The sequence below is a fragment of the Bemisia tabaci genome, chromosome 5 (assembly GCF_918797505.1).
Source record: "Bemisia tabaci chromosome 5, PGI_BMITA_v3".
Taxonomy (NCBI): Eukaryota; Metazoa; Arthropoda; class Insecta; order Hemiptera; family Aleyrodidae; genus Bemisia; species Bemisia tabaci.
Genome location: NC_092797.1, coordinates 56,710,164 through 56,735,793, shown reverse-complemented (window position 1 = coordinate 56,735,793; position 25,630 = coordinate 56,710,164). Strand labels below are relative to the sequence as shown.

The following is a 25,630-nucleotide window of genomic DNA, read 5'->3' as shown; positions in this document are numbered from 1 at the left end:
TGGAAAAACGCCAATGGGCCTGTTGCATGCAAGAGATACAGCCGTGCGAATAGACTTTTTAGTGGTTAAATGACACGAAAATTACGATGCTCACATTAAAAAAGTCTGAAATACACTCCTCACTGCGCAATTTGCGTTGTCAGGAACGCGCTTTTTCAAATTTCCCGCGTCTGGGGGCAGTTTTCTAACGGAAACAATTAACGGCAACTCGCGGCTATTTCCGGTCAACTAAAACTGACAACATAACCTAAAAATCGGAGCTCGTGATATCGTGAAATGAAATGTAGAAGGATTGCGTTGGATATTTAAAAGTTGATCGATTTGGTTACTGCATAAAGCGTATATGGACCACTATAAGAGATCACGTTGGGTTTGTAAACAAACTGAAGGAAAAAATAACAACAACAACAACGACTCGACATCTTCCGGAAATCACCGAGCCCGCCATTTGCTCGTTTCCGGTGATTAGAAAACTGCCCCCAGACGCGGGAAATTTGAAAAACCGCGTTCCTAACAACGTAAATTGCGCAGTAAGGAGTGTATTTCAGACTTTTTTGATGTGACCACCGTAATTTTTGTGTCATTTAACCTCTAAAAAGTCTATTCGCGCGGCTGTATCTCTTGCATGCAACAGGCCCATCAAGTCTCAGGACGTTGAACAATTTCCTCTGTTAAAATAAAACTCTTCAGAAAAATCTAGGAACGTCATTCCACCACTTTTCCAGAGAATTTTAATCACAATCACGGCTTAATTATCTGAAAATTTCAAGAAAGAATATCCATGACTCTCAACAAAAAGAAACATTTTATTGGAGGATATTTGAACGCATTTATGCTAAAAGGAACTATGTTCCACGCAAACCCTATGCACATAGTTTCTTTGGCAAAAATACATCCATTTGGGAACTCTGGAATGCTCATACGGCGTTTTTGCTTGGCACAACTGTTTTCGTGCAGTCTTCCCTTTCATTGTTTTCTTTCCATATGAGGCTCAATGTGGTTTACACTCTGATCAAGAGGGGCTTAAGGAGGCCCTTGAAATGATTGTAGTATCATTATAGGGAAAGTTCAATTAATCTCAATTAGAATTCAACAATATGCCTTTTGAAATAGACCCTTAGGAAAGATTACATGATGATTTTCCAGTTCAAAAAATTAGTAATAAAGTAGAAAAGATAGCTAGGAATTTTCAGGTAATAAGGTGAGTTTGCACCTCTTGCCTTAAAGTTTGTCAAACCCATAGAATTATTCTCTCATATTTTTCATTTCTTGCAAAGTCAAATCGATGTTTGCACCTTCTGCCTTAAAATTTTCATAGAGTTCTTTCTTCGCGATTTTTTATTTTTGTGATGTTTAATCGTTGTAATCTCTTGCTAGGGTCTGTTCGCAGCTAAAATGAATTTTACTGGAGATCAATGAAAATTGTCCTTTTTCATAATGTCATACGCAAAGAACCTCCATAAACCCTCTTTTATCGCGGTATAAACGTTACGGTAACTTCGTAAGAAAAAGAGTTGTTTGAAGAACGACTATAAATACAGGGTGTCCCAAAAGTCCCTCCCAACCCTACTAAAATTTTACCTAATTAAATTTTGAAACGAAACTTTGGGGATGCTCATAGGTCAATGTTAGCTACTTTTGGGGCCCCCGTAATTTTCGCCCGCCTCCCATAGGGAGCGTCTACGGAGCCCAAATTTTTTTCGAATGGCAAATTGAAATGGCCATTTTGAAAGTATTTAACATTTGAAAAATGTAATGCGAGAATGTCATTTTTGTCAAACCAAAAAACAACAGTACCCCGTGTTTCATACGAATCCGACCGTAAACGTCTGTAATACCAAATTTCCGCCATATTTCCGGCGCCATTTTGAAGTTATTCAGAATTTCAAAAATCCAATGAAAGATTCGTTTTTCTCGTGCCGAAATACCCCCGATTACCAAGTTTCATGCAAATCCACCAATAATAAGCAGCCTAATTATTCCTTTACCGCTCAAAGTCGCCATCTTGACCGCAGCCATTTTGAAAAGGATAGACTTTTCTGGAAAACTATTGCCAGAATCGTTTATGTCGTTCCAAAAAAACCCCGATTATCAGGTTTCGTCCCAATCTGTCGACAAAAACGGTGAAGTCAAATTTCCGTTATTTTGAACTTTGACCGACCTCCATTTTGTCAATAATCAAGATCTTGACTTGCGGTTTGCGCCATAAAGTTTATTTTTCTATTCTCTTACGATTGATGTGTCACAAAGGGGGGGGGTTGCTATTAGAAAAAAAAGTTGGGGTCCGTAGCCCCTCCCTATGGGAGGGGGGGGGGGGCGATGATCATGATCTACGCATATGATCTATGAATTATACTGCCAACGAATGAAAGAATACCCAATAAAAGTTTCGGGACGAAACACGCCTAAATATGTCGAATGAAACCGGAGTAAAGACGGTCTGATGTTTATAGTTTATGAAACTGAGTTTTAAGAAAAACCCATTCAAGGTTTGAATTCACAATGTTCGAAAACCTGCTTTAATATTCACCTAAATGAGCTACATCACACAACAAATCAATTTTAGTGGTTGGACTTATGTTTTTTCCTTCATTCTCATATAAGTAATCTGTCTACGCTCCTGCATAGTTAGAGCAGGGTAGAGAAAGCGACACAATTTTCGAAACTTAATTTTTTATTTAAAAGAAAAAATAGGAAGCACTCGTAATAGGGAGGCCTCGAATAACGTTAAGCTAATTAAGTCTAGTCATTTTTCCACTTGAAAACATACACACGCTTACTGATGTTTATAATTAACTTAGCGCAAAAACGCATCGTTCCCTGTTTGTTTGGTAGGCGCACAACTAATAACCTCGGTCGTGAGATCTATTCATATCGCACCGTAAGAACAAAGAATTACGAATGTGCAGATATTCACCGGTTAGTCATAAAAAGTGATTGACTGACTGGAATCGTTCTTATTTTTTCGTGTTTGTGAGCATGCTCCCTTGCTGACTAAAACAAGTATTGGTTTACTAGACAACAATCATGGCGTGATGTGACTTTGCTTTTTTAGTTTTTATTTTGGTTTTTCCTGATTACGCAGAGCTACTGCAAATTCCATCACTCTTTCATTATGAAAACCATCTGTATTTCCAAATGTATGAGCTCAGTTTTCCGTATAACTCCATGCGTTTTGAGGCTCGCTTGAAAGTTGAGTTGCGCCCGTATGTTATTTAGAGGAGCGACTATTCCCGGACGTTTTCATAGAAGAGAGTTTTTTCTGCGCATTAAACCCTAGTGGCGTAGCGTGCTTTGCGACATATCGATTGATCTGCCATTTAAAGCTAAGGAAAATATCGATAACAGGGTGTTTGTGACGAACACCTTAAGCATCGATTCTTGAGCATAGATTTAAATAGGTGAGATATCGATAATCGAATTTTTCTCGCTTTGCCACTGTTAATCCCTTCCCTAGATCACCTGCGTCACTAGTACTTTACAGAATACAATGAGCTCCGCAATGAATGTGACAGGTGAGCATCGATCCCAAGATCAGAGGAAAACATCATGAAAAATACACGCAAAAAACATGCTCCGCTGTTAGCAGCTCCAGAGACGGACAGAGGCAGAATCAGAGATTTCCAGGGCTCTTGCGATTTTATAGTTACAAAATATCCCTATCGTCAGCGTAGAATGCTGTGTTCACGAAAGGAATTCCACGTCTACAACAGAAACACCAGCGTTTTTCTTCTGTGTTTTGGTGGGTTTTTTTCTGCTCATGTATTGGCTTTTATTCCGTTAGGACCTACAGCTATCTACAGACTATATTTTTTGTCCGCAGACATCACGAAATTGGCACATCCATGCTCCAGGCTTTTCAAATTTTCAGGGATTAAGGCCGAGTGGAATCTGATTCAGCAGATCCACTCGTCAGTTCCGTGAAAATTTGGCGCCACTATCGGAATTCAAACCTGGGATCTTCACGCTTTGCGTCAAACACAGTGCGGTCAGCAGCAATCGGCGTGAAACGCATAGCGCCTACAAGACTGCATGAATACTTCACGCATTGCGTCAAAGGTCAGTGCGGTCAGCGCGGCACGGCGCCGCGCCGCGGCGCGGTGGCGGCGAAAGTTAAAATTATTAAACTACATTTATGTTTGTTATTTCATAATTTTTTCGTTCATGGAATGGAGGGCTTATGAATGAAAGGCCTCGTCCACGTAGAGATATACGGAACTTGACTTTCGTGCTTAGTTCCTTGAACTTTAGCTAGCAGTGTTGACAGGGCTTTCGCAAAAAATGTGTCCAACTCGAGTAGACATGTTTCATGCACCCCTCCCCGCCGGCACGTTCACTTGATGGTTTTTATTGATGTTTCAAAACGAATGAGAAGGAGGCGGCAAAATACAGGCGGCCCATGGGCGGCAAGGAGGTAAATCCGGCCTTGTGGTAAGTGCAAGTATATGTTGTATGCGCACACACTTTATATACGCTTGTGCAACCTAGCCTTCTAAGGCCACCTTGAAACATGCAGTGTTTTAAACAGAGGCCTTTCGTTTCTTAATTTTTTTTCTATTATCTTTTGTTTTTTGTTTTTTTACTGTCTTCTTTCAACCAATTCAGATGCTCATTATGGTCATGGATTGAGACTTCAAAAATGAGAACTTGTAGGATTTACGATCCACAATTCTTACGTGGCACTATATGTTTGCAACAACGACGTTAATTGGACGTATTCGTGCTAATAGGAAGTAGGTGTATGGGGTTTGCGTGTGATTCCTGTTACCGTGAACACGTCGAATTTCACATTAAAATAATGGAGTGATCTTAGCAATGCTAACGGCAGAATTCGTGGAATAAAAATTTGAAAATAAGAAGATGAGAAAGACGCAGATCTTGCTGAACGTGCAAGGAGCTGAATCAACTCCGGAGGGTTCATGGTTGTACCGCGCATATTTCAAGGTATGCAATTAGAAGCTTGCAAAGCACAGAGGTCCATCAAAACTAACTTATCGTCAGACAACGATGGAGTTTTTTAGCCGTCGCGCTTAAAAAGTTCAGCTTAAAGCTAATATCTCATTACAACGTATCGTTACAACAATTTTAACGATTCTTCATGGTATATTTTGCTGAGAAGTTAATTGCCTCAAGGAGAGTCCCTTTATTGTAAGGTTTTTAGGGCTTGTGTGACTGTCTTTGATTGGTTCCCATATTTCAGGCTCCCAGGTCGCCACAAACGGGATGAAAAATTATTCTCTCTCCGATTGTAAAACCGAGAGTAATTTACTCTTTCTGTCGGCCTCCTATGGTGTAGTGGTTGTAGCGCTAGCCCTATGACCAGGCGCGGTCCCAGGTTCGATTCCCGGCCAGGCGACCCGAGTTTGATGGTCTCAAACAAGGGTTTCCTGGAACTGGCTGTTCAGTAGGGACGGAGTGGGGAGATGCTAAAGCACAGGATTAGCCCTTGTGCACTATTTGCAGCAGTAAAAAAGAAGAAAAAAAAAAAAAACCTCACTCCCACGTGGGAGGGTTTATGAATGGAATAATAAAGGGGATAGGGATTCAGTTTCTTCGAAAAACCGCCGCGGAACTTGGTAGGCAAGTTATGAAAACAATCACCGTGGGGGGAAATTTTCGGAAATCCGCAAATTCTGTGGCTTTTTGAGAACGCCGCTTTAAGGCGGAAGATTTAATAATTCATTAAAATAGGTATTTAATTGGTGCACAGAGCTCAGGACACGGAGTATAGAGCACCTGACTCCGACCGTGCTCCCTAGGGACCCGCCGGAAGTCATATTGTTGCCAAATTTAGTTAAAAAATCAACGCACTTCGGTGGTAATCTTGAAACTTCCTGCTCTCATCCCCTCCGGGATGTTAATCACAAGCGCCATGCTAGGTTGCCAAAGTTTTTGAAATTTATTTTTAGTCGTTACATTTTATTTTTTCGAGAAGTAAACGTTGGTAAAATTGAGGCCTACGCTGGAATAACCATTTATACGCGTATAGGTGGTTATTCCGCCTCCCTATGGTTCAAATTATTGTATTCTTGGTTATCGCTGGTAGTGATGGCAAGTCGATCACTTAAGCTCTCAAGCTGTATCGTATGACGAAGATGGTATCGGGTCTTCTCCTGATTAGGTCCTCGTATATTTGTTGCAAGCTGACGACAAGCACAAAAATGAGCGTTATTTTTCCCTGTGAATGTGTTACTGGTGCAAAATAAAAGGTTCGCAAATTACACGTAACACGGGTCAATTTGCCTGAGATGTATTATCTATTTCCGATTTGATTTTTAACGCCAACTCCGTGAATGACCTCAGGTTTTCTTCGTCGTACACAAATTTTTCCGAAAAATTGACTTTTCTCTAAAAAAAAAAGCTCGATTTTAATGGAAGCTTACGATTTTTCCGGGGAAAATCGAGCTGACTTAGAAAAAAAGAGGTCATATTCGAAATCAGCTTTAAAAATCTACCTGGTAATCGTTAACTCATCTCGGACAAATCTATAAAAAAAAGGAAAAGAAATTTTATTTACCATTGTTATCATTTTTTATGACTTTTCGTGGCGGGTTCTGCCAGCCTGACAATCGCGCTTCGGTTAAAATTGAATCTTTTCAATATTTTGTTCTTCTTTTCGGAAGATACTTTCTTGCGGTCAGCATCGTCAGTGGGCAGTGAACCTGGTCGGAGATGGAGGCGGAACGAACACACGGTTGCATTCTCCGGAAAATCGTCCAATTTACTCTCAAGAGCCAACCAAAAAATGGACTACCAAAGCGGCAACGTCGGGAAAGCTCTGCCGGGAAAAAGATCAACACGACGGGGAAATGAGGCGGTTGCAGGGCAGGACAAGGGTCCGCATATTGGATTTGTGTGGAAGCCGATTAAAATAGCTTTCCGGGCCGGCGCGCGGCGTGGACCAAGATTTTTGCCCCGCTCACCTCCGCAAATAAAAGCACCCAACTTGAGTTGAAACACCGCTCCGGCATGTCTTTTCTCCGGATTTGAGCGCGCAGAAGCTGAGAAGACAGGAGTCCGAGCAAATACCAAGGCTTCCTTCCTCCTCAGCCGCATTTTCCCTGCGGCCGAACATTTTTATACATTTTTGACCGGGCGCTCAGGCCCCTCCCCTCCCCCTCCTCTTTCTCTCCCAAAATCGCTCCCGGGAACACTGTTCCATTAAAAATAGACCGATACTTACCTTTTTACTCGAGTTCCGTGCCGGATATTCTGCCGTGCTAAAGGAAAAACGCCATATGAACATTCAAGAGTTGCCAAATTTCCTCCAATAAAATGAGGGGCCTAGAAGACAAGGCACATAAGTTCAGTTTTTGAAAACAAAAAACAAAAATACCAAGATATTGAATATTTCAAGTAAAACTAGTCTTAATGCATAATCTGTGAAAAATTCGTTCTCAAATTCCAATTTTTAAGCATCAAAAAGTCACTTTGAACTTTTCGACATGAGGATCTATGAAATTTTGAAACTTAAAACGCACATTCCTCGGAACAGCAAAAACTGCACTTATGCGCGTTGTCCTTCAAGCCTCTCAAATGTCCTTTTTCAATGAGAGTTATTCATATTTTCTCTTAAATTTTAAGATATTTTAGATCTGATCGTGAGTAAAAATCCCTGAAAAATGAGGGGGGGGGGGCATTCACAGATTTCCCTGGAAATCCGGTTTGGATAGAGGAAATTTTGCAACGTTTGAAGGCTCATGCAACTTTCTTCGGTAAGACAGCATTATTCAGCTTCGTCTCCTCCAATTCGTCGTATTCCAGACAAAAGTACGTATCTCCATTCCGAGATTGCAAAATCGACTTTAAGCGTTACATTTTTGACAAAAATACCGTCGAGCAATTTTCGTCCGAAATTTTACTGATTTTTCCGTGTGATCTGTAGTAAAGTCAGTAAAAGTTTTGGCAAGAAACGCCGAGGTGTTCTCTGGAAAAACTTCAATCGGTGAGAGAAAATTTGGCGACGTTGAAATGTAGTTACCTTCTTTCGTCGGGGTAACGACAAATTCCTTTAACTGGTAGGAAAACATTTGTGATGAAGTGAGGGAGAAGAGACTTGGAGGTGAAGCTTGAACTTTTGAACGCTGTCAAGAAATGCGCCGCAAGGCATGTTCACAAGAAAGGGGACCTTACTTCACGGAGGCGAACTTCTCAATAGAGCTGCTTTTGTGGAGTTGGGTGGCAAAATCAGATTTTAAGATGTCGTAAGAAAACACTATTGAGCGTACTAAAAAATTAGTTATAAGCGGTTTTGTACAATGTGCGGGTGGAGTGCGGTAATTTCGTGCTTTTGGCGTGGTAGGTTTGAAAGTAAAGTAGCTTCACCTCGAAATTAAGTGTTTTAGCTTGAGGCTTCGAGTCACTGTTTTTTGGTTTGGTTTGACATTTTCTGTCGTATTTCTTTCAAAATGATCGTAGAACACCATTCTACGCTCTGGCATCAGTTACTTAATTTTTACTAACTCATAGCATACTTGCTCTATACTTAGGCTCTTTTTTCGCACGGGCGGTAAATTAATATTTTTAATGTGCATTTTATTCGGTTGATAATGTATTTATTCACTCATAAGCAATTACAAACTTCTTTAAAACTTTTTCTCTGACTTTTCTTTGTTTATTATAAGTCAGGGTTTAGAAAGTTCCGAGACTTCCCCCAAATTTTTGCCGTCTCACCTTCTTATCGAAATTCATAACTAATAGTCCCGTTACACTTTAAAAAAAAACCAACGACAACAACACCCCTCTTCTCCCTTCTCCTACCTGGAAGAATATAAAAAAGGGTTTTCGCGCAGAAATATCCTGAAAAATGAAAGTATCTATAAAATCTGGCATTTTGCCTCTCGTCTTACGCTACCGCTACGGCCGGGAAGTATCTGCATTCCTGGCTGTCGGAATCTATTCTGCAATTTTCACTTTGAGACATGCATTCCATAAATGAATTTAGACTTAATTGTCCAGATGAATTTTTGTAATGTGTCTAATTGCAATTATCCATTCGGTTTAACTTCGCTTATCTTATTTAAGTCCTCTAATATTTTCAACATCAGGGATTTGACGCCTCCATATTTATTTTCATATGAAAAGACTCAAACGGCGTCTTGTACTTTGTTTTAGCAGCACCTAGAGTACCTTTATATAGAGATAGTGGATATGTCGTAGTATGAAGCTCTGAAACCCAAAAGGGCAGCCAATCTTCGAATACAAGAATGTCACTGCCATCCTTCAGACTCCAATATCAAACCAATATTTCCAAAAATGTTCATAAATGAGCGTGTTTCCGCAAAAAAGAGTAAGTTTACGCAAAACCTAAGTCATTGCAAACGACGCCAACGGGTCATAACAATTTTAATACAAATTATACTTGGTAATTTGAGTTCATAGTTTGACTGCCTGTGTGGGTACTACTAAAAGCTCCAAGACCCAACCTCGAAATTACCGACATGTCCGTACTCTCCAGCCTGTGTCACACTATCAAAGCTAACCATCAAAATATCTTCAAGGTCAGGAATTGTGATTGGCTTATTCGATGACTTGGGCCAATCACAGCACTTGACCTTGACATTTTGATGGAGTATTTTGATAGTGTGACACAGGTCCATGTATAAAGTTACTGTAATTTTTAACATCAAGGATGCTGCTTTCATTTTTATGTTCATGTAAATGGACTCAAACGGCGTCTTGCATATTTATTTAGCAGCGCCGCCGAACAAATTCTGCCGGGATAGTGGGCTTTCGCTACAAAAGAGAAAATTGTTGACTTGACAATTTCCGCCTGGCGAAAGAGGGGGAAGTAGAATGCAGCGGAAGTGATGCAACGTTAACGCCACCCTGTCCTCAGGGCTTTGGGGAGGGAGGGGGGAGGGGGGAGCATTTCAAACAGAAGGCGCGAATGTTATGGCTTTTGAGCACGAACTAATGTACCCTTGCCTCTTCAGTCAGCAACTTTCAGTTAAGCTCAGTTCACCAGCCTTATTTATGCCTAAGTTTCTCTTAGATCTCTGACGCATGGAGACCATATTTACTCGGAATTTTTCGCAAATGTTCTACGTACCTACTTACGATGGTTTTACTTTGCGGACCATGTTTTGGATGTATTTACAGAAAAGATTTCTGGAAATACATCCAAGGTGTGATCCGTAGTGTTGAAAAAAGACAAATGCCCTGTAAACAATTTCGGAGTGGAATTCTGTGCCGGGGTCTACGTAGCGCCCAAAAACTCCGAGTGCTATGACTAGGGAGCGGGACCTATACTGCCGTGCTAAGGAGGAACGCCATATGAACATTCGAGAGTTGCCAAATTTCCCTAGATAAAACATGTATTTTTGACGACATTCATGCACTTTTTTCTTTGAAATTTTCAGACATTTTAAATTAAATTGCGTACAAATTGACTGAAACTTTTGGGGGAAAATATTCACAAGAGTACCAGGAAATTCGTGTTTTATCAAAGGAATTTTGGCAACGCCTAAAGGTTCATGCGGCGTTTTTCCTCAGCAGGGCAGTATACTCCTTACAAAGTGGCGTACTTACGCTATTATGGAGCGGAATCTACTCTTTTTGCGGAGTTTTATACGCTTTTATGGTCCAAACACTTCGCATTGTCGTCACTCAGGGTTTTAGACCGCTACATTGACTGCAGCATCGAATTTCACTCCTTTATTTTCAACAGTGTATCGTTTCAAAATGTAATATCCTATACTTAAATATTTTGAAGGAAAACCAATCACTATATTCCCTTCAAATTGTGTAGAAATAACCTTCATACGAGCAAGAATAATCTATCCAAATTTTGAGTAAAAATGTTGGTGGGTTTCCCTTAAAAATTAGAATAAAATATGAGATTTTGAAAAATGCAATGTGGATGCGAATCTTTTGCGTAACTCTATTTGGCTGTAAATGGAAAAGAGACTCGAGTTCCCAGAACTTCGAAATAGTTTAAATAAAAAGTCATTTTAAAAATCAATGCTATGCTCATTGTTTAAGGTACAAAATTACTGTATTATAATGTGACTTACATCCTCTATGGCAAAAAATTAACGAAACTGCTTGAAACTTATTCTTCGGGATATACTCATGGAGCGTTCTGTCAAAATCTGAAAAACGGTTTTTCAGCCCATCGCCGAAAAAAATAAATAGATAAATAAAATAAATATATATATCCTAAAAGTTTTACTGCCGTGGACTGAGGTCCTTTTTCCAAAGGACGGTCGAAATATTTTCATGAAGGCACAGGCTTGATGTGAGGCTTGGCGTTAATGGATTTAGAATGTAGCTTTTCGGTTAGTATTTATAATCACTTCTTGAACAGCACCTCTCCTCAATGAAGCACATTCATTTTTGTTTAACGGTGGGATCAAGGTAGATTTAAAGATGCCGTTAATCCCGAAAAAAGACGTTTTGAAGAACTGTTCTTTTATATTTAACCAAATATCTGGTAAACGTGATGATTTGAAAAATATCACTAAAAATTCTTATTCCAGATGCAAGTTTACTGTTTTGTGTGCAACCATCAGATTAGCGTTCTTTTCATACTTGGGTCAACCATGATTTGGTGTGTGAGTTACAATTAATTCATCAACAGAGATCTTTTAATTATCTTTATCATACTCCATTTCTCTCTAAAGCAAATGCATGATTGCGACTGTTTTAAATTCCCGAAAAATACCAATAATTTTTACCTCTACGGCCGTTCAAAGATTTCGTCACTTACTAAAGAAAGGAGGATATAGTTTAAGGTCAGTTTAATACGCAGGAGGGATACCCGGTGCTGCCTACTATTACATAAAAAATCGGTGCTTCACACCAGTTTTATGGGTTTGCGGGGAGCATAGATTTAGTACCGAAAATTCTGTGCAATGCTTACTCCAATTTTTTGTGATTTTGATGAAGAGCACCAAGCTCGCGCTCAATGAAAAAGGGGTATATAGTGTGTAATTTTTGAACAGCTCCCATTAACTGATCTCATATCACTAGATACCATGCTGCCATAGTAAGGAGGATGCCGTGTGAACCTTCAGGCGTTGCCAAATTTCCTTTGATAAAAACACAAATTTCCTGATTAACTTATAGGAATATTTTCCTTCCAATTTCTCATATATTTCTGTTCGCAGTTTCATCAAGCGTGCCTGGAAATTGAGAGGAAAAATATTCAATACTTTCCTCAGAAATGAACCTTTTATCGAAGGAAATCTGGCAACCCTCGAACGTGTATACGGCGCTCTTCTTAGTACGGCAGCATGGATCCGCTGATACCACGCATCAGTTGATCTCATATCAGTCGATACCACGTATCAGTTGATATGTGGTATCAACTGATGCCTCTTATCAACGGACATGTGGTATCAACTGATGCCTCTTATCAACGGACATGTGGTATCAACTGATACCAAGTATATCCATTCAGATCTGTTGATACTTCCAACTGATATCAGTTCAGATCAGTTGATACTTTCAACTGCTCGATCTCTATTGATGTCAACGGATGCTCCGCGCCAAAACATAGTTGACAAACTGATACATGGTTAACTGATCATTTTTACCAGGGTGAACCGATCAGTCAGTTACAGATCAAATCCGTTAACGCGTAATGGTTATAAAACCATCATAGTTATTCGAGCAATAGGAGCAACTGGTATCGATTGTTTGGAGAAGGAGGTTTGAAATCTGAAGTGAGGATTAATGTGCAGTGAACTTTTCATAAGCGATAAAACCTCAAGTGTTATTTTTTTTAAAGAAAGAACAACGGTGTGACACGTTGCCTTTGCGAAAGTGTCAGATCTAAAGATTACCTCGCAAATTGCACTGAATTACCTATTTTGTGGAAATGTTAGCTTGCAGAACCAATATCACTGAGAACAAGGAGAGGATTTATCTGATCGGGAAAAATAGTTTCCTCTATCTCAAAATTACGTCATCAGCTTTTTCGGCACCCCATAAAATTAGCAACAAATCGGTCATTTAATGAAGCTAAAAATACCATGAAGCCTGATCCTTACACTTTTGAAAAGAGGAGTGCTTTGGAAATTCGCGCTTTTTCGGTTTTTCCGTTGATGTTTAACATCAGATAGTTATGCTACTGCCAAAATGCTTACATAATTTACTTTCAGAAAAATAAATTATAGCCAACGGATTACCCAGATCTAAGGAAAGTTGTCCATTGATTTTTACAGCCACGTTAAGTATTAATCAGTTAATTATGGTCGCAATTCGATGGTGAAACTGCAGAATTGCGTATCTTGATATGCAAATTTGCGGACTTCCTGTGATAATTTATTTTCTCCGAGGAAAACAACCAGACGTGATTTTTATAATACTTCGGTGATTTACATTTTTTGTGTGATAAATACTCACTCAAAAAAAAGGAAATGTCGAAGTAGCATTAACCGCCATGTTGAAATGACATCACAGAAATTATGTTGATATAGGCTGCACTCCCCGTAACCCAACATGGTTTGACTTAATTCTACATTTGCCGTCATGTTGAATCAACATGACCGAGAATGCTTCTACCTGTCATGTTGAATCAACATGACGGTAATATTCGAGTAACATTACGCATGTTAATTCAACCAAATTCATGTAAATTTAGCATTATGTCAGACTGAAACTGCATTACACATGTTGTTTTACCATTCCTTTGGTTGAAAGAACATTAACATTTTGTTGAATTAGCATATGCAGTGTTATGTTACCATTTGCTTTCATATTGTTTCAGGAGTACCGTGGTGCTCTTGAAACATCATCTACGTACTGAAAAGGGGGATGGCGTGTTCTCCTCCTCTCCCTCCTCCTCATCTCCCTCCTCCTCATCTCCCTCCTCCTCCTCCTCCTCCCATCTCCCTCCTCCTCTCCCTCCCCCTCCCTCCATTCATGATTTCGTTTCATAAGCTAGACATCTAAGCCACCTGACTCGATAGTCTTGACACTTAGACAAGATTGTCTACTCACTGCGAGTAACGTTCAAATTAAAAATAGCGTACCTATTTTTTATTCAGAGAACTGGTACTATTACTCTTTTCAAACCATTCGTTGGTACATTCTGAAAAAGTCTCTTAAGAAATACGTCCCAAAGTATTTACTTAAAAAAATTTCTGGATACCCAATTGATAAGGTAAAAACACAATTGAGACACTTTCGGAAACAAAATAAATCGACTCGAATAACGCTATTAACGCTCACCATGACAAATAAATGGTAATATGGTAATAATACTTACACATGAAACAAAAAGAATTACTTTTAAGTTGATGATAGTTTATTATTCTTCGTTCAAAAACATTTTCGCTCGTGTGGTTAAAGCTCTTAGAATCATACGTTTCTAATTATTTGATTATATTTTTTATTTTCAATGTTTGATTTATTTATATTATTAATTATTAATTATTATCATGATATAAAATAAGAATAAAAATGACAATCGTAAACACTGAAGAAAGTGAACATCGTTGTTGGAGGAGAAAAAAATAGTTCGTGATAAATTGTTAATTTTTATATGGTGCATAATGTAAATTCCTTTTCGTAAATAGTGAATGGAAAAAAAGAAAAACCTAACAATCTGATGCGGTATGCATTTCACACAACTTAGACGGCAAAAAAAGGAAAAAGTAATTCAGTGGGATATGGAAACACTTAAAATTCGTCTTTTGGAACCACAAGCCCGGATGGCCCGGTTGGTAGAACACTCCGCTTGTATTAGGTAGGTCCCGCGTTCAAATCCCGAAAAAGTCGGAAAAATTTGATAGGTCGGATGGGATGATTCTGGGTTGAGAGCAGTATCGGAAGTATAACTACATTAAAATCCGATTCAATTTTCATAAAAATAACGTAATTTATTTTAATTTGTAGCATTTGACGTACTCGTATATCAACATGAGTGTCATGTTAAATCAACATGATTGTCATGTTAAATCAACACGACAGCATGTTAAGTCAACGTGACGACAGTCATGTTGATTTAACATGACGGCTATCATGTTTCTTCAACATTTTTGATTATGTTCCCGTAACATGCTGTAAGCTTGTACCCGTTTTTAAGACGCCCGTCATGCTGAATCAAGCTTGCTCAAGCTTAAAGTAACATTTTTTTTTTTTTTTTGAGTGTATGTGAAACTGTCAAGCCACAATGATGGCTAGGCGTATTTAGAATATAAAGTATGGGCGGAGATTTTGAAACACTGCACCGAGATTCGCATTTTTGCACTTTCATCGTCAAATCGCTCAATAATAGAAAAATTCAATTAATTTCCTAATTTCTGCGTTCTCGGATCATGGAGGAAGAAACTACGAAAACACGTATTTCTATTGCGTTGTTTCAGCCTTTGCTGTTACGTTATTCTTTTAATAGACGGTTACTTTACAGATATCTTTGTTTAGAAGTTTCAGAGAGTATTCTTGTAATAACAAATAGAGACCATACGAAATTTTGTGGAATAGCTTTTTTTCGAAAAAAAAAAAACAAGAATGAAAAGAAAAAACGAATGAGAAAATAAATGAAAAAGGACGAGAAGTTGCAACGGCGCAACTGAAATGCGTGGTTTTGTGGTTTCACCGTCGGCGTGCTCCATCATGACCGACTATTAGTGGTGACATCATCAAAGAATTTTTCCTCTCTACCCGAGCAAACAAATGACATAAGTTGTATGAATGCAAGCAACGAAAATAAATAGATGCTCTGAGCTTCCCGTGATGCAACATCAAGAAGATATTTAGAAAGCGACCATCAAGCTGAGAAAAAAATTCATCCCGTTTCACATAAGACATTTTCAACATACGAAGGAAGAACTATTCGTTATAAACCTGTCCAAAAGTTCAAAGGCCCACTTTGGTTGCGTAGTGGGTACCATGTGCCCAGTATTCCGAACCAGTACCTCAGTGAACGTTCCAGCCGTTTTGTAGTAGCCTGCCACATCGTTGCCAACTTTGAATTGACATCTGTTCGCTTTATGATATTCGCTAGCATGCGGCCACTCCAAAGCATCGTAGAATCCAAGACTCAGAGGGTAGGCAACGATAATATCAAGCTGACCGCTGTAAAACATAATAGGGAACTCCTCAGCTGTTAAAAGTTCCTCCACCCACGGCCTGACCGATTGGAACATGTCCCCTTGGAGGTGCTCGTATGTTGCATAGCCATTTTGGAAAGTGTAGCTCCCCACGTGGATGTTTTTCCTGGTTTCTGGGTCATTTATATAGTAAATCTCAGGACCGTCATTACCTATGTCATCGTTTACGAAATCGTACAATCCGCGAAGCCCTGAGAGATATTCGAATTCATTCATCTCCCAACCCCACTTACTAGCCGCGGATACGAACTGACCAGATCTGATAAGGGCTCGGATTTCGTCTTCCCTCCTTTTGAAATCATTCTCGGTTGCTTTGTCTATCAATCCGAGTTTATAGAGATACGTAGAGTAGGTCATTAGGTTTAGAGGATCCGTGAATGCGTTGCCGATCATGAGCCCGGCTAAATTGATTTTGAAGGTGGACGCTTTGTTCTCCTTGTGGATCTTGTAGGCGATTGCGGGGATGTACTTTCCGGCGTACGACTCGCCCGTGATGAATAGCTTGTTACTTTGTAGAGTCGGGAAGAGTTTGTAGAGCTGGACTAACAGCTCGTAGAGGTCTCTGGCCACGTCTGTTTCGTCGGTTGCGTATCCTGAATCTTTCTTCGTAAAGCTGAATCCGGCTCCGACAGGGTTATCGATGAACACTAGGTTGTATTTCTGGTGCCAGGAGTACTTCCTCCGTTTCAGCTTTTGACCTTTGGTCACAGAAAATGGCCCTAACTCTGTGAAGAGACCGAACATAGAACTGCCACCAGGGCCACCCTGGAGCCAAATCACCAATGGTTTCTTCTTCCAGTCGCCTTGCTGGCTCTTGAATAGCCAGAAAAAGAGGTTCGAGTCGGTGGATTTGTTGACGGTTATGAAGCCGGCAAAGCTCTCTATATTTTTGAGAATCGTGGGTACTTTGGCCAGGTTTTGTCCCTTTTCGATTTGCCCTTTTTCGATGTAAGGTGTTAAGAAGAGAGCATCGTCCTCCGTTAGGCCGGACGTGGCCTCAGGGACGTTATTCTTACCTCGGCCGTAATCATCAAGGAGCCCGGAAAAAGAATATGTTAACGAAAACATCACCGTTAGCAAGAATAGTTTCAATGCTTCACGCATCTTTAAACAGTTTGATTTTGATTCAGCACTGGGAAAAAAACTATAAAAAATCCCGAGAATGTATCCCTGGTAAAAATGGATTTAAAAAAAACTCACGCACCTTCCGGATTTAATTTGAATTTGCATTAAAGTTAATTTTTAATTCAGAACAACAATACACTTTCTCGCACCGATTTTAATTCAAGAAGGAGGCAAAAACCAACTGAAGGCACTCAAGTCAAAGATAAATTGTCGGATACCGCGCACGCTACTATTAAAATCATAAGTGCCTCTTCAGATTGAGATCATTTTCTCAAATCGTATGATACCAAGGGGTTGTGCCTCTGGCCGCTACGCGGTCGAACCCTCAATGACGTATAAAATTTCTTACGATTAACTCACGTATTAACTAAAAAACTGTTTAAAATTTTTTTTGGAGAATTTGATTACATTTTTTCCTGACTTTATCCGACATTCTTGGACGTTTCGACGTAGAACACGCATCTGTTAATGAATAAAGTAATAATTTGGACGTATTTAAACAGTCCTAGCCTTTCCATTTTGAAACTTCTCTATTCCACTCGCACGATTAATTTTTTTTGCAGAAATCCACTTAACCCTTTGTTGCACGAATTAATTTTGGATCACCGATTTTGATGAAAAAAATATATGTGGTAGGTTATGGAAAAGAATTGGACACGTCTATTGCCGTTTTTGAAAATTTTGACCTTTTGACCTTTTTTGGGGCACAAAACCAAATGTTGCCAAACGGCATCACCGAACACTTTGAGAATTTTCAAAAAAAATTGAAAGACTTGGAAGTGGAAAATTTTGAGCTAATAAATTGGAGTTTTAATTTAGAATGATAAAAGAAAGAATAAGTATAAGAAATCGTAGGTAAAATTGAATGCTACGGCTTTCCGGGGAGGAAAAACTCTTGCGTTTCCAAGCGTACCAAAAAATTAGACCTAGGTCCAAGGTCCGACCAAAATATTTAGTTTTAAAAAAATTAATTAAAGTTTAAATACCCTAGGTGTAAAAAAATGAAAAGAATGACCTCAATGTGGAAAATAATGTAGAGAAATGGAATTTATTCGTTGAAAAAAGAACATCAGAAGGACATCAGAAGGAAGAACATCAGAGGTCTGAATCATCAGATTTCTCTGGATTTTCACCAAGACACTTGACGATTTTGTCTATTCGCAAACGCTCCTCCTCTTTAACCATTGTTTCAGGCACTCAACCCAGCATTTTCTTGGCAAAAACTAATAAAACTGACTGAAACGCGCGTTTAACGCATGTACTCGCGCGCACGATAACTTGAGTAAACATGACCTATAAACTCAAAAGTTGTCCCCTAGTTGCTCGGTGATGCCGATTGGCAACATTTACTTTTTGATCTCCAAAAAACTGCGTAATAATGCTGTAATGATTCTGATTGGCTATCGAAAAACTACAAAAAGCAACCTAACAGCATGAATTTTCCCAGCCCATCAGCACCACAGGGCAGCCAACCACCGACCAGCGAAAGTGGTGACCTCACCGGTGACCCTCAGACCGACCAACCCGACAAAAAAACGTTTTTTTACAGTTGGCAGCCCTGAGTTGGGAGTGGGGGGAAATTTATTCATATCCGCTATACCGATGCCGACCGGCATAAACAATCACATCAAAAAATCATCTACATCCTGATTTTAAAAAAATAAAAAACCAAATGTTGCCAATAAGCATCATTGTGCAATAAAGGGTTAACATTTTGGCTTGAAATTTGTTGAGTATTCTCTCATAATTTAGGGGAAATTTCAGCGGTGTTTTGTTTGGTTTTCTCTTAAAAAATAAAATGGTGGAGGACAATATTGAACGTGAAATACAGACTGGCTGATTCTGGTCAAACATAATGTCGCTTCTCTGACGTAAGAGTGTATTTCAATTTCCACATGAAGCTCAGAAAGCATGGATGTATACGTAAAACATGGCTCATGTGGACATTGAGGTACGTCCCTACGTTAAAAGGACAACGATAATCCATGCCAGATGCAATGCTCTATTGTTGCAGTTCAAATAAGCAATTCTATAAAATTATTTCTCACTCAATGCATTTAAGCTCCTTTCGCTTTACCCGTTCGTACTTACTTAACCGTTGATATTGTCTCATTTACACATAAATCGGTAATTGTAATAAAAACTCGCTTAGTTGTGGTAAAAAAATGTATTATCATTACTTTTTGGAAGGAACAATGATTATTATGTTTGGATCAAGCTTAACCGAGAGGAACTACTCCCCACAAATTCATCTTTAGCAAAAAAGGTTTCAAGTTTCAAATAATCTTACATCAGACTGAAAAGTTGATATAGGTAACTAGGTTTGAGGAAGTCCTCAAAATATTATCATGAGAAGTACAATTTTTGCCACCCTCGAATAAAATTCATCAGTATACCTTTGGAAATGGACACTTGCAAGGGATATTACAATGATTCCCCATATTTAGAAAAAGAGCAAAATACAAATAAAGAAAAATTCCATGATTTTGCCAAAAATAAGGTAGGCTTGAACTTACCTTAAAATTCATAAACTAACTCGCATTATACTTTCTTTCATATTTTGTATTTTTTGTAATGACAAATCAGTGCAATCCTTCGCAAGGATCTATTCCCAAATTCATACTTCTTACTTTTCTTCGAGGTTGGCAAACATTGTCTTTTTCATGATGCAATTTTGAGGGCTTCCTTAAACATCACTGAAAAAAGAAGTAGCTTGGATCAAGCATGATGATTCTTGAATTTGCCGCCAAGAATTTCTTTATCTTGCTTTAAGCTGACTTTTTCTTGATTCAAGAAAAATAATGCTTGGGTTAAGCAAAAAAGTAGCTTATATTAACCAGTAAAATTCTTGATTTAAGAAGAAATACTTCTTGGCGGCAAATTTAAGATTCCATTTTTTCCAGTGATCCCTTAATCACAATGTAAAGCATGTGGGTGCACGGAAAAAAAAGGTTGTCTCGTGCAGCCATGAAGATGGTCGAATCGACCATCTTCGAAAGCTGAAAACCGCGCCAACCAAATTGTTGGCTAGATCGACAACCAGCAGGTAGTGACGCTGCCTTCATGCCGCGCGGCTGGGTCAGCCCTGCGAAGATGGTTAGATCAACCCGAGCGCTCGGCCGCAGCGCTCAGCAATTATGTCAAAGTGACCCATTTTGAGGGCTACCATGCCCGCTTAGTTTTGCCAAAATGGACAGCGGTCATTGCTACAATTTTTCGGGGCTTTTAATGGAAAATAGGGGGCTAGGAGCCCCATAAAATGAATATCTGAGAACGCTAAATTGTAAAAATGAAAAATATGAATTTTGTTATTTTACTCAACTTATTTTACTACGATAGAAATTTTTCAACCTATTACTTGGGATTGAACCTGGACCTACCTAATCCTAACCTAACACCCTAACGATTGAGCTATGACGACCGATGATGAAGGAGCACAAAAAATTTATATTTAACCGTCAACGTCGATCTGCTTGAGTTTGATAACTGGAATTCGAATCTAGATTTGTATTTGTGATCATTTGTTTCATTTCTTTAAATCGCACAGCCTGTTTTTTTCTTCATTATACTGCTTTTTATTTCTACTATACACGCTACAAAAAAAAATATGATCGGATTTACCAGTGTTTGTTTATTATTAACCATGCTGTCTTCTTGCTTTTTTTCCAATGAAGCTGCAGTTTAGTTAGTTACCAATATACCAGTATTGTAAATTACACGATACGGCTGACACCATGCTAGTGTGGCGTTTCCAACTGCTAGTATGGTAATTTCAAGCTTCCCGAATTCCAGATGCTCCGACGAACTTTATGGATTCTAACATCCACTCAACATATATATTTTTAAATATTAACTCAAATTAGCAGAAACAAATTTGATATGAAAGTAGTAGATATTTTACTTACTTTTTGATTAAAAATTCCAGTACACATACAATTACTGGCAGTTAAAGCAAATTTGACGAGAAATAGCAGATAATTGCTTCACCGATTTCAAGTAAATGATACCAAAACGAAACTTGTTTTTACCGTCAAAGTATCATTTACAGACTAAATCAGTTTCACAAAAAGTTTAATTTCATAATAAGTAGATAGATAGTTCAAAATATACCTACAAAAATAAACTACACGCAGTACCAATTGCCACAGTTCACGGTGGGACAGAAACTGTCAAATTTTGATTAAAGCTTATATTCAACAAATATCCCAGGAAAATTTTACTCTGCATCAGAGTATTTTGATTCTCTAAAATTTTAACACAAATAGATATACGAACGAAGTATTCAATAATCACTGGTCTATCATTTTCAAGGGACTTCCGTATCTTCCCGCTTTCGCAATGACTTTATACAGAACCGACACTCACTAAATAACAGAACAATTTTGCGAAACGCCCTTCAAGTTTTCAGAATTCACACATTTTGTTAGCCAGATTCATCGCAGCACTCTTATAACCTCCAAAAAGTGGTCGATACAGGTAACTAGGAAATCTCGGAAAATATACGTGGAAAGTTAAAACAGATAGATTTAAAGACAAGACGGTAGCTGTAGAAACGATTCGAACACTAATTTGGGCAAATTACGCGTAAATTCACATGGATTAATATAGATAAATAAAGCCAAGCGCACAGACTCCGAACAACAACGTGATGAACTTGTAACTGAGTGACAAAGGAAAAATGGCGGACCGCAGCTCAGCCAGGCGGGAACTCTCACCGCGCTGACTGTACCTGATGGTTGGGTCGCCTTTGTGATGGCCAGTTCAGCTTTGTCAAGATGGTTAATCCGTCCATCTCAGCCACAGTGACATCCGCCGTAAGATTCTTGCTGGCTTGGCCTACTTGTGAGGGTATGATAACATACATTGCTGGTTGCACCACTAAAAGATGCAACAGTCGGATTTAATTTAGGCGTATAGGTAAATTGGATTCGTGCTTGGTCACATCGGTCAACGTGGCTGGTGAATCCAACTATTTTTGTTGGTTCTCACGGCTTTTTACTTTTCAACCATACCGCATTAGCTGTTAGAGACAACCTATTTTTTTCCGTGTGGGGCCACTTAAGGGAAGAAGCTGGTTAAGGAACGACTATGAATAGGATGTATTTCTACCAAACGGAACTATGTGCATTTAGACATGAGCCCTGAGACCCATTAAAATATGTGCATAACAGGGCTCATGTCATAATGCACATAGTTTCGTTTGATAGAAATACGTCCAATACAGCCTCAGGTTCTTGGACGTTCAGGAATCCCGCACACCGGAACGAGTCCATGGTGGAGGCTCGTCTTTAAATTTTTGGCCAAAACTAGAAATTTTGATATTAAATACCGTCGCACTTTAAATTTTAAGGGATAATTCATGAAGACAACTTGTCGGTGTAACAAATGAAACCACTTTCAGAGCTTTAAGTTATGTAGTGACGAAAATTTGAGCTTTTAAGTTTTCAAACTTTGTGCAAGTGACTCTTTCCACTGAGCGCCATGCACAATCTTAGCAACAGTTAAAATCACCTAAAATATATTAAATTCCTACTTCCAAATGTCACTTGAATTTCCAATAAAGTGCTCAGCACGTGAACGAAGAACTGTTGGTAATAAATCGATCCAGCAATGCAAAGGCCCATTCGGGCTGCGTGGTGGGCACCATGTGACCCGTATTCCTGACCATGACCTCGGTGAACGTACCGGCCGTCTTGAAGTAGCCAGCAACCTGGCTCCCGACGTGGAAATTGCACCTCTCAGCCTTGTGGTACTCGAGGGCTCCCGGCCATTGGAGCGAATCGTAGAAGGCCACACTCAGCGGGTACGCCACGATAATATCCAGCTGCCCGCTGTAGAAGAGGATCGGGAACTCCTGCGCCGTCAGCAACTCCTCCACCCACGGTTTCACAGACTGCATGAAGTCCGACGACAAGAACATGTACGGCTTGAAATAGTCATTAAAAGCGTGGTTCCCGACATGAATCGCCTTCCTCGTCTTCTCGTTCTGGATGAATTGAACTTCAGGTCCGTCGATCCCGATCTTATCGTTAGTGAAGTCGTACGGGTTTTCGAAACCGACCTCTGACAGGATCATCCCGAACTCGAAGTTGAAAATCCCCATGGCGTCGCTCCATCGCCCTGCCCTGATGTGGGCGCGAATGTTGTCCTCCAAGACTTTAAGAAGGCGCTGCGTGCTCCCGTCGATGAGCCCGATCTGGTAAAGGAACGAGCTGTAGTGCATCATGTCGCCGGGGCTGGTAAAACCATTGCCGATCATGAGTCCACCCAGGTTCATCTTGAAGCTGGAGACTTGGTTTTCCTGGTAGATCTTGTACCCGATTGCCGGGATGTACTTCCCGGCGTAAGATTCTCCGCTGACTATGAGTTTGTTCTTCTGGAGACTCGGGAAAAGTTTGTGGAGTTGGACCAGAGCCTCGTAAAGGTCCCTCGCTACATCGATTTCATTTCGAGCGTAGCCTTGGTCGTCCTCCGTGAAGCTGTAGCCGGAACCGACCGGTTGGTCGAAGAACACCAGGTTGTACTTCCGGTTCCAGGACCACTTACGTCTTTTCAACTTCTGTTTCTTTGTGACGGAGAACGGTCCTAATTCTGTGAAGAGCCCGAAGAGAGAGCTGACACCCGGGCCGCCCTGGAGCCAAACGACCGTTGGCACCTTCTTCCAGTCGCCTTGCTGGGTTTTGAACAGCCAGAAGAAGAGGTTTGAGTTGTAGGTCTTGTTCACTGTTAGGTACCCGGCGAAACTCTCGACGTTCTTGAGGAGCGGCGGGACTTTGGCGAGCTCTTGTCCCTTCTCGATTTGACCTTTCTCGATGTACGGGGTCAGGAAGAGGGCATCGTCTTCCGTCAGTCCGGAGGCAAGGCTGCTTTTTATACGGCCGTGACCGTAGGTGTCGATGAAACCGGAAACGGATGTCACCACTCCAAATATGACCGGAAGTAAGAACCGGAACCGAGTTGGTGAACACATGATAGAACGCACTTCTTTTAACGCAATTTCTTTTAACGGGGTCCAACTTGAAATGCGGATTTTTTCACTATTTTTTTTCCGGCACTACGGAACTACGAAACTCCGACCGATTTTGTGACACGGCTCGGCGAGGCCCTTTAAATAATAGAGGAAAGAATGATTTAAAATCAGGCGATCGTTTCACAATGACGTTTTATGCAGTCAAAACGTAAATATCGACGAAAAGCCCTTGAGTTGAAGATTACCTAGAACCGGACCGCACTTCTATCTGCGAGATAAATTACATAAGTATCTGCTTATTTAGAAAAATATACAGAGGATTTGTTGTTCGAAGAAACGTAATTTTTCGTCTGAAATAATTTGAGACTCGATGTTCAGGAGCTGTTTTTGGTTTAAGCACCCTGATTAAAAGTTCTAGAGAAATTCGTCGAAAAGATCGTCATGTTTGGAGAGAGGAAAATTTGACTACATTTTACATTCTTTTTTAATATTATCTCTGACTCAACCGTAAAAACACTTTTGTGCATAGTAAAATTAATGGTGCGTGCTTTGTTCCTAAACTGAGCCAGAATTTGTAGTTTCTTATTGTAAAATGCGGTTCAACTGAGAAGCGTAAAACAATAGCTCAGGGTTTCATTCGTTTGGGAGCATCAATACGTCGTTTCCTGGACGAAGAGAGGTTACTACATTCAAAGGTTACAAAATTGACTCGAACAATTCAATTTTTTTACGAGGTTATACCTTCGGAATTTTTATTTTCAAAATTTGTCTGATTTTTGCTTTAGATCATAAGTAAAATCAGTGAAATCTTCAGTTAAAAATATCCAAAATTCTCCCGGTAAAAATGCAATTTGCAAGGGAACGTTTGGCAACATTGAAGTTTAAGTACGCTCCTTCGTGCAGGAGACGACGAATAAAGGAAGGAGAACAATTTGAAGAATCAAAATTAAACGGAAATAAAATAGACGAGTACAACAACCTCAAAATTCTTGGATCAGAAAATTATTGTTCATACCTGGCACCCATGATCAGATAACTTTTTTGTGAAAGTCCTCGATGTAAGAAAAAAAAAACTCCTCTACACAGCATATTAAACTGAAAGCAAAAAAAATCGTATTTTTGTGCTGCTTGATGACAGTAAATGCGCAATTTCGTAGTCCTGAACTTTGTTTTCCTCGAAAAATTGCTCAACCTCTGGGAAGTTCAAACTTATTTGAACCTACTTTTTTGAAATGGTTATCATATACATATTTCAAAACTAAGTTCGAGGTTGCAATAAAAAAGAGAGCACTGTTTGAAATTTCGAGGATTTTAAGTTGGCAGATCTGAAGAAATCGGATTCAGAAACACCGAACCAAGGTCTAAATCCACCACGTGCGTGAATCAAAATTTTTGGATCAAAGTGCAAGTTCACTCCTTTTTTGCACAATAATGAACGGAACCCTTCGTAACCTATTTCTTGGAATAAGGGAGA

The 25,630-nt window shown here is 39.6% G+C and overlaps 3 protein-coding genes across 3 annotated transcripts in view; 1 reads left to right on the top strand and 2 right to left on the bottom strand.

Moving 5' to 3' along the window:
• LOC109030866 (arrestin homolog) overlaps nt 1-25,630 on the top strand; it is a 389,313-nt gene that overhangs the window by 73,089 nt on the left and 290,594 nt on the right. The gene's annotated exons all lie outside the window — the stretch shown is intronic.
• Nucleotides 15,420-17,412, bottom strand: LOC109030864 (venom serine carboxypeptidase). Its single transcript, XM_019042045.2, has one exon. It carries the CDS (start codon nt 17,163-17,165, stop codon nt 15,762-15,764), a length of 1,404 nt encoding a protein of 467 aa, XP_018897590.2. The 5' UTR covers nt 17,166-17,412; the 3' UTR covers nt 15,420-15,761.
• Nucleotides 20,780-24,856, bottom strand: LOC109030845 (venom serine carboxypeptidase). Its single transcript, XM_072300995.1, has one exon. It carries the CDS (start codon nt 24,154-24,156, stop codon nt 22,753-22,755), a length of 1,404 nt encoding a protein of 467 aa, XP_072157096.1. The 5' UTR covers nt 24,157-24,856; the 3' UTR covers nt 20,780-22,752.